This window comes from Oncorhynchus nerka, linkage group LG5, assembly GCF_034236695.1.
Source record: "Oncorhynchus nerka isolate Pitt River linkage group LG5, Oner_Uvic_2.0, whole genome shotgun sequence".
Lineage (NCBI taxonomy): Eukaryota > Metazoa > Chordata > Actinopteri > Salmoniformes > Salmonidae > Oncorhynchus > Oncorhynchus nerka.
This window is the reverse complement of record NC_088400.1, coordinates 24,725,310-24,739,944: the sequence shown is the minus strand read 5'-3', so window position 1 is coordinate 24,739,944 and position 14,635 is coordinate 24,725,310. Positions and strand designations below refer to the sequence as shown.

The 14,635-nt window shown below is 39.7% G+C and overlaps 2 protein-coding genes across 2 annotated transcripts in view; both read left to right on the top strand.

Moving 5' to 3' along the window:
- Positions 1–1,886: 1,886 nt before the first annotated feature.
- rnf4 (ring finger protein 4) lies at positions 1,887–5,281 on the top strand. The gene is made up of 8 exons (XM_029659452.2): positions 1,887–1,987; positions 2,649–2,762; positions 3,070–3,208; positions 3,285–3,361; positions 3,528–3,540; positions 3,671–3,794; positions 4,002–4,053; positions 4,180–5,281. Exons 2-8 carry the CDS (start codon positions 2,751–2,753, stop codon positions 4,327–4,329), a joined length of 567 nt encoding a protein of 188 aa, XP_029515312.1. The 5' UTR covers positions 1,887–1,987; positions 2,649–2,750; the 3' UTR covers positions 4,330–5,281.
- Positions 5,282–12,565: 7,284 nt separating this feature from the next.
- Positions 12,566–14,635, top strand: part of LOC115129138 (fibroblast growth factor receptor-like 1) — a 166,990-nt gene continuing 164,920 nt past the window's right edge. The window contains exons 1-2 of the mRNA XM_065018488.1: positions 12,566–13,082; positions 14,166–14,262. Of these exons, the coding sequence (XP_064874560.1) occupies positions 14,199–14,262 (64 nt within the window). The 5' untranslated portion in view covers positions 12,566–13,082; positions 14,166–14,198. The remainder of the gene's footprint in view (positions 13,083–14,165; positions 14,263–14,635) is intronic.

Here is a 14,635-nt window from a genome sequence, read left to right as displayed (position 1 = left end):
GGCATGACATGCCAGCAACAAACGCTGACACTACACATCCAAGTATATCTGACCAAATTATGAAAGACAAGCATTGTTATTTTGAATTCTGTAAAGTGAGTGTGGAAGAGGTGAAATAAATATTGCTGTCTATCAACAATGACAAGCCACCGGGGTCTGACAACTTGGATGGAAAATTACTGAGGATAATAGCGGACGATATTGTCACACCTATTTTCCACATCTTCAATTTAAGCCTACTAGAAAGTGTGTGCCCTCAGGCCTGGAGGGAAGAAAAAGTCATTCATCTACATAATAGTAAAGCCCACCTTTACTGGATCAAATAGTCGACCAATCAGCCTGTTACCAACCCTTAGTAAACTTTTCGGGAAAAATTGTGTTTGACCAGATACTATTTGCATTGCCCCCCCCCCCCCTCTTTTACACTGCTTCTATTCTCTGTTATTATCTATGCATAGTCACTTTAATAACATATTACCTCGACTAACCGGTGCCCCAGCACACTGACTCTGTACCGGTACCCCCTGTATATAGCCTCGCTATTGTTATTTTACTGCTGCTCTTTAATTATTTGTTACTTTTATTTCTTATTCTTCTTTTTTAAAGGTATTTTTTAAACTGCATTGATGGTTAGGACTTGTAAGTAAGCATTTCACTGTAAGGTTTGCACCTGTTGTATTCAGCACGTGACAAATAAAATGTGATTTGACTATACACGTACACATGGATTTTGTGTTGTAGATATGTGGTAGTAGAGTAGGGGCCTGAGGGCACACACTTAATGTGTTGTGAATATATTGTAATGTTTTTTAAATTGTTTAACTGCCTTAATTTTGTTGGACCCCGGGAAGAGTAGCTGCTGCCTTGGCAGGAACTAATGGGGATCCATAATAAATACAAATACACCACATGTACTGGGGATAGAGAATAATCAATAGTGTTGCTATGGACACTGAATAATCTGACTAACACACACACACACACACCTGTTTGACCTCACTGAGTCAATTCGGGTAGCATTCAATGTCCTGCGTTTGTGTTAACCATGGCAGCCAGCATTGTAAATAAAAAGATGTGCCAAACGATAATCAGCCTCTGGATACTTTCCCCTTAATGTATTATTCAGGTCAGCCCACCTTTTAAAAGAAACACAATTCCATTAAATCTCTAGCTGAGTAAAATTAGTGGTTTTGTTCTGTTCACTACACAATCCAGAAAATAACGGTAAACAGTGCCACATTCAGGCAGAAAACGGAATGTTATATTCTCAGCCAGGACCATCTTCTCAAAGAAAACTAATTATCCCTATTTGAGCAAAATAAGTATTTTTGTTGTGATCACATGACAATCCTAAAAATTCAGGTAAAGAGTGCCACAATCAGGCAGAAAATCTGAATGTTCTATCATAAAGTGAGAACAATTATTTTCCCTGGCTGATATGGCTTCTACTTAGAAATGCTATACGAGTAAAGGAACAGATGACATTCACCGCAATAAACCTGTCTCCAATATAATCATATAGTTTACACAGACCCACCGCGGACCTTTGACAAATACACCTTAGGTGAGAAAAAGCGTCCCATGGTCTGTGTTGTCAACTAACTCAATGTATTCCAAACACTGGTGGTAACCAGATGATCCAAATAATTTAGGTAGCCTAGTAAACGATGCCCCTCTGGTATTTTCTATTGTGAACTGCCTGTAACTCGTTGTTGTTTCCCTGTTTACTACTGAAATATATTTCTACTTAACTCAAAGACGAAATTAAATGCAATACACTGATCTCAACTAGGTTACACATGAAAATTGTGGACCCATTGTAAAACGACAAGCTTAAAAGTCCCAGTCCAACGTGCCCAGCTCTGCATTTTTTCATTCTATGAAGGTGGGGCTTCTGGATGCGATCAGCCAACCCCAAAGAAGAAGAAGCGTTTCCTGTTGTATTTGGTTAGCAGGCTGCAGGAGAGAGGAAGTTGATTTTCAAAAAGTATGTACCATTTTAAACCTGGATTATTTATAATTTAATACATCTAGCTGTCACCAGTCAGTCACGTTAACGTTAGGTTAAACTGACTTGGGTTGTAAACCTATTTTACAAGGAGGCAGAGTTTGCATAGTTTGCATTTTAGCGTTATTAGCTGACTTTTCTCGTTAGCTAAAATGTCCATTTTCGCTACTATAGCTCATGTTTTCATTATCCAGTGCATTTGTGATAATCAGATACTTTAGCTAGTTGTTTAGACGCATGTCATGCTTAATAAACCGTGTTAATGACCATGTTATCGGGATAAACCTACGCTTCTTGATGAGCTGCCCTGCTCAGACCCAGCTAATATGCAAGCTAACCTCATTAACTAAGCTAGCTAACTAACCAGCTGTTTTTGTTATCACAGCAGCTAAACCACACAACAATTGGTTAGTTATGTTTGTGGATAAACGTAGCTAGTATATAAACTCACGTTTTATTTCTCTAAGCAGAGACTGAGATGGATTGTGGTGCTGTTTGGTTTTATTAGCTAGCTAATGTTAATAGGTTTCTATTTTTCAACAACAAACAAATATTGTAAAGGCTCATGCCTAGTGTGTGTTGTGTTTATCAGATGTGACTGCTTGTTTTGTAACGTCATTGGTTTATTTTATTTCCCCAGATTACTGTTAAATTGGTCTCGAGCTTGAGTCGGAACGGATGTAGATTTATCAGCGTGTACTATATTTGACCGATTTTCATCCACACCTTTCCCATCACAAACATGAGCAGTACAGTAAGTTCTCACCTTTACATCCCTCATTTTTTTAGACACAGAGAAAATGTAAGTTCTGCTGAGGCTGTACCCGCTGAGGCTATTTGATCATAATGTAGGCCTACCAGAGTGGCCTAACGTCAAAAACGACGGAGGAAATGCATCCCATAACATTTTGAACATGTAGCATTCAGCCTACGGTAGCAGGCAATGTGTAGTGTTTGTTGTAGGCCCACATTCCTGTCACATGATAACCCTCCAAAACCTTCAGTTTCATTTTCACTTAAGCAAAGGGGTCTGGTTACTAAAAAGCAGTACTTTGTCACAGACACAGAGGAAGAGAAGGACTGGAGCCCCCTCAAGTTCCAGACGCACAGCCAAGAGTAGCAGAGTCACCACCACTATGCCACTTCGTGCAGCAGCCGCTGCTGAGACCATTGCTGTGCTGGAGAGCAGTAGGACTAGCAGTGAGTACCAATGGCTTTATGCCTTTCTCTCTGGTTGATTATGGATAGGTTTCAAACCCTTCTTTTGGCTGTGCAGGTGAGGAGGTGGTGGACTTGACATGTGAAGGTTCTGAGTCAACTGTGGTTGACTTGACCAACAATGATTCTGTGGTGGTGAGTTTGGGAGCTCTCTCTATGCAAATAATGATGTATGCATTGGCTGTTTTAATTGTATTGATAACAATAAGCTTTTGCCACTGTTTAAAGACTGAAATGTTGACATTTTCTGTTTCTATTCTCTTCTTTTCCACCACTGCATGATTGCGAATGGGGAAACCAGGTTGTCGACGAAGGTAATTCATTGTTTTCCTCAATCAGAGATTAAGATTAACTATGTTTTGACCCTCAAGTAATCATTCATCACTACATCAGACAAACTCTGTTAGAAAAATGCATGTTTATCTGCTAAATGGCATATATCAGGGCTTCAGGGCAGACGTGGACTTGGCGGTGAGAGTTACGTGCTGAGCAGTGATGAGGAGGGGGATACCAATGGGAGCCTCAGTGCTGACCTTCTATCTTCTCTACAGGCCAGCAGTAGAGCCAGGTACTAACTAACAACCTCTCTGACATAATCTTATCAGATGACATATCAAATGTTTGTTTTTTTAAACAATTTTATTGGAATATTTGTGTTAAGGCACATAAGCATCAATCTCATTCATCCATTTATCCACTCATAATATTGGCATGTGACCACTGAAATCATGACCTTGGGTTGCGGTAGATCCTGATGGTCTGGTGTTCTCCACAGGTCTACGCCAGGTACAGTCAGCTGCCCAGTGTGTATGGACTCCTATGCTGAGGTAAGAGAAGCATACATCATTGTGTGTGTGAAGGTGACTATGCCAAACTGTTTCTGTAATTGCTGTGTAGCTACCAGAATGTGAAGTTGTCTCTTCAACTAAGATTCTGTTTTCCTCTTCCTCTAGATCATTGAAAGTGGCAGACTAGTGGTCTCTACAAAATGTGGTCACCTTTTCTGCAGTCAGTGCCTCCGCGACTCACTGTCGAGATCCCACACTTGCCCAACCTGCAGAAAGAAACTGACCCACAGGCAATACCACCCCATATACATCTGATGCCAAACACCCATGACTCATCCACCCACTTGTTTCACCCTCCAAACCGGCAACACTTTGAATCATACCTGACTATCACTGCCCCCTACTGGACAAGCATACCTTTTTGTTTACATACACATTCAACCAATGTTTCTTCTACAATGGCTCTCTCATGCCAGCAGACATTCACCTATATTTAAAAAAAAAAAAAACGTATTCCACCTATTCTCGTACTGCTGGTCATTCATTCCACAGTAATCAGATCGTTGTGGATCTGCATCACCACAGTGACCACAACCAAGAAAAAACTAAGCTCAGAAGCTATATTACCTTTTGATCAGATACTGTTTTAATGAAATGCCACATTTTAGAATTTTATTTTAATTTAGCAACTTGGTCTTTTTATTTTTTATCTTAAGTCACATGTTGTGTCGATGGCAATAGCACATGTGAATTGCACTTAAGTTGCTCTATGCAGAAATCGCGCCACCATTTCCTATATGCTAAAACTCTAATAGTTAGCCTAATATCAGTTTATATGACAAAATAAGCTAGTATAGTGTAGAGAATCATTGTACATATAAACCATTGAAATATATTTTCCATAACCAAAAATATTGTTTCAGCTTTTTTAAGCTTGTGTACAAAACTGAACCTAATACTCAAACAGAACTTAAACATAGAACTGATAAAAGCGGTATTAGACTTGCTTTAAAGTAGAATAATAGATCTATAACCCAAATTTCTATGTGAATTTGGTCTGGTTGGCCAAAAAGTTACATGTTGCCACAGGCGACCCAACTCTAACTCCAGTAGAAGCATCTGATTATTGCTGCTGAGTAGGTGGCTGTCTGAATGGTGGGTGTTGCTTGAATTTGGTCATCACCATTGTAAATAATTTTGTGTATGTGTGGATAGAGATAGATAAAGGATAAGTTAATTTAAGGTTCAATAAAAATGTTGATTGAAAGTATTGTTTCAGTTATCTTTGTGACAGAAACTGTGAGAAGAGACCCCGAGGTAGGAGAGTGCATTGTTGAGCACTCATGCTAACCTGAGAGATCTACAATTCCTGTCAAAAGTTTGGATGTACCTACTCATTCAAGGGTTTCTTTATTTGTACTATTTTCTACATTGTAGAATAATAGGGAAGACATCAAAACTATGAAATAACTCATGGCATCATGTAGAAACTGAAAGTGTTAAACAAATCATAATATATATTTTATATTCTTCAAAGTAGCCACCCTTGCCTTTATGACAGCTTTGCGTTCTTTCAACCAGCTTCACCTGGAATGCTTTTCCAACAGTCTTGAAGGAGTTCCCACATATGCTGAGCAATTGGCTGCTTTTCCTTCACACTGTGATCCAACTCATCCCAAACCATCTCAATTGGGTTGAGGTCTGGTGATTGTGGAGGCCAAGTCATCTGACGCAGCACTCCATCACTCCTTCTTGGTATAATACTGTGGTAGACATGCTTGTTAAGTGTGCCTTGAATTCTGAATAAATCAGACTCACCAGCAAAGCACCATCGCACCTCCACCATACTTCACTGTGGGAACCACACGTGCGGAGTTCATCTGTTCACCTACTCTGCGTCTCACAAAGACACTGGTTGGAACCAAAAATCTCAAATTTGGACTCCTCAGATTTCCACCGGTCTAATGTCCATTGCATGTATTTCTTGGCCCAAGCAAGTCTCTTCGTATTGGTGTCCTTTAGTAGTGGTTTCTTTGCAGCAATTTGACCATGAAGGCCTGATTCACGCAGTCTGAACAGTTGATGTTGGGATGTGTGTTACTTGAACTCTGGAGCATTAATTTGGGCTGCAATTTCTGAGACTAGTAACTCTAATGAACTTATCCTCTGCAGCAGAGGTAACTTTGGGTCTTCCTTTCCTGTGGTGTCCTCATGAGAGCCAGTTTCACCATACTGCTTGATGGTTTTTGCGACTGCACTTGAAGAAACTTTTAAAGTTCTGGAAATGTTCTGTATTGACTGACCTTCATGTATAAAAGTAATGGTGGACTGTCATTTCTCTAAACTTATTTGAGCTGTTCTTGCCATAATATGGATTTAGCCCTATTTGGTAAAATACCATCATCTGTATACCACCCCTACCATGTCACAACATAACTGATTGGCTCAAACACGTTAAGATGGAAATAAATTCCGCAAATCAACTTTTGCCAAGGCACACCTGTTAATTCCAATGCATTCCAGGTGACTACCTCACGAAGCTTGATGAGAGAAGGCCAAGAGTGTGCAAAGCTGTCATCAAGGCAAAGAGTGGCTACTTGGAAGAATCTCAAATATAAAATATATTTTGATTTGTTTAACCCTTTTTTTGGTTACTACGTGATTCCATATGTGTTATTTCATAGTTTTGAGGTCTTCACTATTATTCTACAATGTAGAAAATAGTAAAAAGAAAAACCCTTGAATCAGGTGTCCAAATGACTAGTACTGTGTATATATACAGTGCCTAAGGAAAGTATTCAGACCCTTGACTTTTTCCACTTTTTATGTGACAGCCTTATTAATGATAATCATAATGATGATGTGAAAATAAGTAATCCAACATATTTTCTAATTGTAAAAAATAAAATACCTTATTTAGCCAAGTATTCAGACCCTTTGCTATGAGAATCAATTGAGCTCAGGCGCATCCTGTTTCCATTGATCATCCTTGATGTTTCTACAACTTGATTGGGGTCCACCTGTGGTAGATTCAATTGATTGGACATGATTTGGAAAGGCACACCTGTCTATATGGTCTCACATTTGACAGTGCACGTCAGAGCAAAAACCAAGCCATGAGGTCGAAGGAATTGTCTGTAGATCTCCAAGACAGGATTGTGGAGACGCGACTTCTTGATGCTGGCCTTCTAGGCAGAGTTGCAAAGAAAAATCCATATCTCAGACTGGCCAATAAAAATAAAAGATTAAGATGGGCAAAAGAACACAGACACTGGACAGTGGAACTCTGCCTAGAAGGCCAGCATCCCAGTCGCCTCTTCACTGTCAAAGTTGAGACTGGTGTTTTGCGGGTTCTATTTAATGAAGCTGCCAGTTGAGGACTTGTGAGATGTCTGTTTCTCAAACTAGACACTAATGTACTTGTCCTCTTGCTCATTTATTCACTGGGGCCTCCCACACTTTCTATTCTGGTTAGAGCCAGTTTTAGCTTTTCTGTGAAGGGAGTAGTACACAGCGTTGTACGAGATCTTCAGTTTCTTGGCAATTTCTCACATGGAATAGCCTTCATTTCTCAGAACAAGAATAGACTGACAAGTTTAAGAAGAAAGTTCTTTATTTCTGGCCATTTTGAGCCTGTAATCGAACCCACAAATGCTGATGCTTCAGATACTCAACTAGTCTAAAGAAGGCCAGTTTTATTGCTTCTTTAATTAGCACAACCGTTTCAGCTGTGCTAACATAATTGCAAAAGGGTTTTCTTATGATCAATTAGCCTTTTAAAATTATACACTTGGATTAGCTAACACAACGTGCCATTGGAACATAGGAGTGATGGTTGTTGATAATGGGCCTGTGTGTGTAGATATTCCATTTAAAAAATCTGCTCATTCCAGCTACAATAGTCATTTACAACATTAACAATGTCTACACTGTATTTCTGATCAATTTTATGTTGTTTTAATGGACAAAAAAATGTGCTTTTCTTTCAAAAACAAGGAAATGTGTAAGTGACCCCAAACTTTTGAATGGTAATTTGTAACTTTTTAAGTATTTAAATATGTTGTACTACCAGCTACTTTTGGCTGACTCATTTGTGGCATGCATTCCCTCAAATCTCCACTAAGAGTCACTATCTTTTTGCACATGGTCTCAGTTGTCTAAGAATCCATAGGATAAACACAATAGCAGCCTACCAAGGTCATTAAGACATTTCCCTGTTTATGTAATTAAAGCATATAAATAGCATAATATCATTGAATATTTACCCATTTTATTTATCAGGATTTAAAAATATATATATATATATACAGGGCATTCGGAAAGTATTTAGACCCCCTTGACTTTTTCAACATTTTGTTACGTTACTGCCTCATTCTAAAATGGATGAAATAAAAAATGTCAATTAATCTACACACAATACCCCATAATGACAAAGTGAAAACAGGTTTCTAGAAATTTTGGCAAATGTATTAATTAAAAAACAGAAATGCCTTATTTACATAAGTATTCAGACCCGTTGCTATGAGACTCAAAATTGAGCTCAGGTGCATCCTGTTTCCATTGATCATCCTTGAGATGTTTCTACAACTTGAAGGAGTCGACCTGTGGTAAATTCAATTGAATGGACATGATTTGGAAAGGCACACACCTGTCTATATAAGGTTTCACAGTTGACAGTGCGTTTCAGAATAAAACCAAAGCCATGAGGTCGAAGGAATTCTCTGTGGAACTCCGAGACAGGATTGTGTCGAGGCACAGATCTGGGGAAGGGTCCCAAAAAAATGTCTGCAGCACTGAAGGTCCCTAAGAACATAGTGGCCTCCATCATTCTTAAATGGAAGAAGTTTGGAACCACCAATACTCTTCCTAGAGCTGGCTGCCCAGCCGAACTGAGCAATTATCTGACAGAGCACTAGAGTTCCTCTGTGGAGATGGGAGAACCTTCCAGAAGGACAACCATCTCTGCAGCACTCGAGCCTTTATGGTAGAGTGGCCAGACGGAAGCCGCTTCTCGGTAAAAGGCACATGACAGCCCACTTGGAGTTTGCCAAAAGGCATCTGAAGACTTTCAGACTATGAGAAACAACATTCTCTGTTCTGATGATTGAACTCTTTGGCCTGAATACCAAGTGTCACGTCTAGAGGAAACCTGGCCCCATCCCTACAGTGAAGCATGGTGGTGGCGGCAGCATGCTGTGGGGATGTTTTACAGCGGCAGGGACTGGGAGACTAGTCAGGTTTGAGGGAAAGATGAACGGAGCAAAGTACAGAGATCCTCGATGTAAACCTGCTCCAGAGTGCTCAGGACCTCCGACTGGGGCGAAGGTTCACCTTCCAATAGGACAACGATCCTAAGCACACAGCCAAGACAATGCAGGAGTGGCTTCGGGACAAGTCTCTGAAGTTCCTTGAGTGGCCCAGCCAGTTCCGGACTTGAACCCGATCAATTATCTCTGAGCAGCAATGCTCCATATCCATCCTGACAGAGCTTGAGATGATCTGCAGAGAAGAATGGGAGAAACTCCCCAAATATATGTGTGCCAAGCTTGTAGCGTCATACCCAAGAAGACTCGAGGCTGTAATCGCTGCCGAAGGTGCTTCAACAAAGTACTGAGTAAAGTGTCTGAATACTTAAATGTGATATTTCTGATTTTTATTTTGGACTAAATAACAAAGGTTCATATCTATCTACACACAATACCCCATAATGACAAAGTGAAAACAGTTTTTTTTAAACATTTTTTGTCAATAAAAAACATAAATACCTCATTTACATAAGTATTGAGACCCTTTGCTATGAGACTCTAAATTGAGCTCAGGTGCATCCTGTTTTTATTGATCATCCTTCAGATGTTTCTACGACTTGATTGGAGTCCACCTGTGGTAAATTCAATTGAATGGACATGATTGGAAAAAGTACACACCTTTCTATGTAAGATCCCACAGTTGACAGTGCATGTCAGAGCAAAAACGAATGTACTTGTCCTCTTGCTCAGTTGCACATTATGGGGTGTTGTGTGTAGATTGATGGGGGGGTGGGGCGACAATTTGATCAATTTAGACTAAGGCTGTAACGTAACAAAATGTGGCAAAATCTGATTATTTTCCAAGTGCACTGTAAGCATGAGGGCTATACAATATACAGTTTATTATAATATATATTGATAATATAGCAGCTGCTCTATGTCAATGGATTAAACTTTTACTTGAGGGCAACTATTGAACTTTGTCTGTGTAACAATCCCCTTCAGTTGTTTCCTGTGCTTTAAAGTTTGAGAGCAAAGAAGCAAACATTGTTTTGACTACAAGTCCCTTCATTCAAGTAGGATCAATGATAATTGATATATTGGTGACAAGGTCCTCTCCTCCAGTGAGGTTCTCAACCTGGGTGCGATATTTGACAGTCCGCTCTCATTTGAGGCGTACATCAAAGGTGTGACCAAACTTGAATTTTTCCATCTACAGAACATTACCAGGTTACAACCTATGCTGTCACAACCTGCAGCTGAACGACTCATCCATGCCTGTATCTTGCTCTGCCTGGACTATTGAATAGCTCTGTTTGTTGGTGCGTATGCCATGTGTCTAAACAGGCTACAATATATCCAGAACTGTGCTGCACGTGTCCTCACCTACACCTCCCTCCGTGAGCACATCACTCCAGTGCTGTTCAACATCCACTGGCTCCCCATATGCTCATGCATTGACTTTAAAATCCTGATTCACACCTACCAAGCTATCCACAACTCTGACCCAAGTACCTGTCTGACATCCTACCATCCTGCAGCCTTCGCTCCTCCAGGTCCATCTCCCTTCAGCATCCCAACATCAGACTAAAAACTATGGGTGACAGAGCTTTCAGTTGTGCAGCTCCTCGGCTATGGAACGCACTTCCAGTCACTGCCAGGGCTGCAGAGTCTCTGGCCTCATTTAAGGAACAGCTAAAGACAGAGCTCTTCAGAAAAGTGTTCAAAGACCTCAGTTAATTCAGTTCTCCTGCCCACCGGATCTGACGACACCTGTATATAGCTTTGATTGTTGTCTGCTTTCAATCTTCTGTGTTTTGGATTGTTTTCATTATTATTTGTACTACATGTGTTATTTTCTTCAGCGCCTTGGGTGTGAGAAGCACCGTACAAATGGGTTGATCTAATGTTCCTTCTCAGTGCATCGGTGTGAGAAGCACCGTACAAATGGGTTGATCTAATGTTCCTTCTCAGTGCATCGGTGTGAGAAGCACCGTACAAATGGGTTGATCTAATGTTCCTTCTCAGTGCATCGGTGTGAGAAGCACCGTACAAATGGGTTGATCTAATGTTCCTTCTCAGTGCATCGGTGTGAGAAGCACCGTACGAATGGGTTGATCTAATGTTCCTTCTCAGTGCATCGGTGTGAGAAGCACCGTACAAATGGGTTGATCTAATGTTCCTTCTCAGTGCATCGGTGTGAGAAGCACCGTACAAATGGGTTGATCTAATGTTCCTTCTCAGTGCATCGGTGTGAGAAGCACCGTACAAATGGGTTGATCTAATGTTCCTTCTCAGTGCATCGGTGTGAGAAGCACCGTACAAATGGGTTGATCTAATGTTCCTTCTCAGTGCATCGGTGTGAGAAGCACCGTACAAATGGGTTGATCTAATGTTCCTTCTCAGTGCATCGGTGTGAGAAGCACCGTACAAATGGGTTGATCTAATGTTCCTTCTCAGTGCATCGGTGTGAGAAGCACCGTACAAATGGGTTGATCTAATGTTCCTTCTCAGTGCATCGGTGTGAGAAGCACCGTACAAATGGGTTGATCTAATGTTCCTTCTCAGTGCATCGGTGTGAGAAGCACCGTACAAATGGGTTGATCTAATGTTCCTTCTCAGTGCATCGGTGTGAGAAGCACCGTACAAATGGGTTGATCTAATGTTCCTTCTCAGTGCATCGGTGTGTTACTTGATGAATTTATTACGAACCACATGGGGCCGATTTCCTGGACGCAGATTTAACCTAGTCCAGGAGTACATTCTCAATGGAGAATTTACATGGAGCTTGTTTTAATCCAGGATAATGCTTAATCTGGGTCTGATAAAATGACACTTTGTCATGTTACATTTTTTCTTTAAATTACCATTTTCTCTTATGAATGTTTTTGACCAATTTTCTAATGCTAGGCCAGTGTGTATTTTTAACACCCAAACCATAGCATTTCAATCTTTAATCAATCTGATTACATAGTGGGAATAGAAATTAAATTGAATATTAACTATCATTACATTGTAATTACATTATAATGCATTTATTACATTAATGTTTTATTGTTATACATTTTGTGATTATGTATATTAGCCTATATATTAATTTTTTTACAATTATTATGATGCATATATATATGTATATATATATTTGTATTATTATGATGTAGTCCATGTTTTCAGCAGAACTGCCTTAAATGTAGGCTAATACGAAAGAGTTAATTCTTAAAATTTGTTGAGTAGCTGTGACTAGGGCTACACTGTGATTGGGCAAAAGTTCCGAGCTTGGATGGACCGCCTTTCCCTCGGCTGTTTGTTTGCCTGCGGTCGATTACTGGATGGCAAGGTCTGTTAGCTCAATTATTGCAAAAAGGTATTTGGATGCAAATGAAAATTGCGAAAATAAATAAACAGATTAGGTCTCCAGCGTCTCTTCCTAAATTAATAAGGGTAGGAGTTAACTGTAGACTACCGCGAGCAGAGGACTTTTATTTATTTAGTTTTTACGCACGCGTTCTGTCCGGTGAGGTGGTCTCGCACGAGCGTTATGTGATGACTGTCATTCAAAAAACGAACTAGATTTGATCTCTCGCATGTTTAATATTAACGTTCAATAGTGTTCTTTGTATTGGAGGGTACAATTTTTTTCAATAATTGAGCAGCCACAGGTACTTGAGCGACAGTGCGTGCAGTTCAACATTTAGTGGATATTGATTTGTTGATTATTTGGATTAGATCACCTTTAATGCAAATGTAAAGGCAGTAAGAATGATAGACTTTCCGTTAGTGGGAAACCGATTCAATACAAATCATTGCTGCAGGACATTTCAGGTAAGTCACTACTTACTAACTTGTATTATTTTAAGATGGGTTATTGGCCCTGGTTACAATGTGATTCTTTTTAAGCAGCTGATTTTAGAAGGATGCATGTTTGTTTTAGAAATGCATACTACAGATTATTACTAATGTTTTACTAATAGGACAGTACACAGCTGTATTGCACAAATCAAAATGTCTTTGTTCATCATAAATTATAGTTAGTCTATATTACCTTATAAAAGCTATTATTTGTTGTCCACTTTTGAGTGTAAAATGTTGTCATTCCACTGATTCACCATGTCTCACTGATCTAGAGCGGAATGTAGCCTAGTGGTTAGCGAGTTGGGTCAGTAACGGAAAGGTAGTTCCAACCTTCCGAGTCGACTATGTGAAAACTCTGTTGAGCAAGGCACTTAACCCTAATTGCTCCAGGGGCGCTGGACAATGATGACCCTGGCCTCGACCCAACTCACATATGACATGTTTATTTTATGATCTATGTGGATGGTTCATTAGCAGCTAGATTAACTGTAGTTTATACATCAGCATCTATAACCAATTGTAATACAATGAGTTAGGAGGACATGTATCGTTCCCCAATAGCAGATGCTTTAATATAACAGTTGATGTTATGTTATGTTGATAATTCTTATCACAGATTAAATTCAAAACTCTAAAGGATGTTCATGATTTCAAATGACTTACAATTTGATGTACACAATGGCAGAAATAATAACTCCTCTATCCAGAAACAGAGGGTCATATGAACAGAATAAGAGCTGCTCGTTTGAATGGAGATCATAAATAAAAAGCCTAAATGGCTTTTCCAGAAACACATTTTCTAGTGTTGGGAACAGAAGTCGTGTATTTTCCAGTTAAATGATTAACAACTTGTTTTAATGTCACTAGTTACAAGACTGTAAGTCTGTTATATTTACTCAATGCCTTGGCTATCCCACTTCCAAAGAAACGTCTGTGAGATAATATTGTTGTTGTAAAAGCGTATCCAGTAGCTTAGAGATGATGTGGATAAAACCACTATGTGTTGTTGCACCTCGCCTCACTGTGAATTGTCTTGTTTTCTCATTATCCCAGATTTGAAGTGTTGAAACCTGCGATCCAGAAAGAATGGGGCATTTATGGATTTGCCTGCTCATTTGTGAAATAATCCTGTTGTCGGACTGTGCACGGGGTGAGTAGTAACTTAGTAGTAAGCAACAATAACAACTGAAAGTGTTTTAAAGAGTAACTTTCATTAAAACTTTTTTTGATGGAAAACCATGTTTAAGGCTAAGTTATAGTGAGACACCTGCGTTCTGGTCTTCGTTTTGACAGTTCATTGCAAAAGTGATATATTTTGGTCTTTTAGTAGTAAATCTAGCTCTTTCCCCCTAGCGGTTCAACTCTACCATTGACATTTTGTGATGTAGAGGCACCTTGAGAAGGTGCCTCTACGTCATCTTAAGGTAGGGGTTCGGTATGAAATACACTCCCTTCTAGATGTGCTGGGTGGTACCACCGCAAGGCTTACTATAAAAGCAGGTGACAGCAGGCCTTATTTGCCA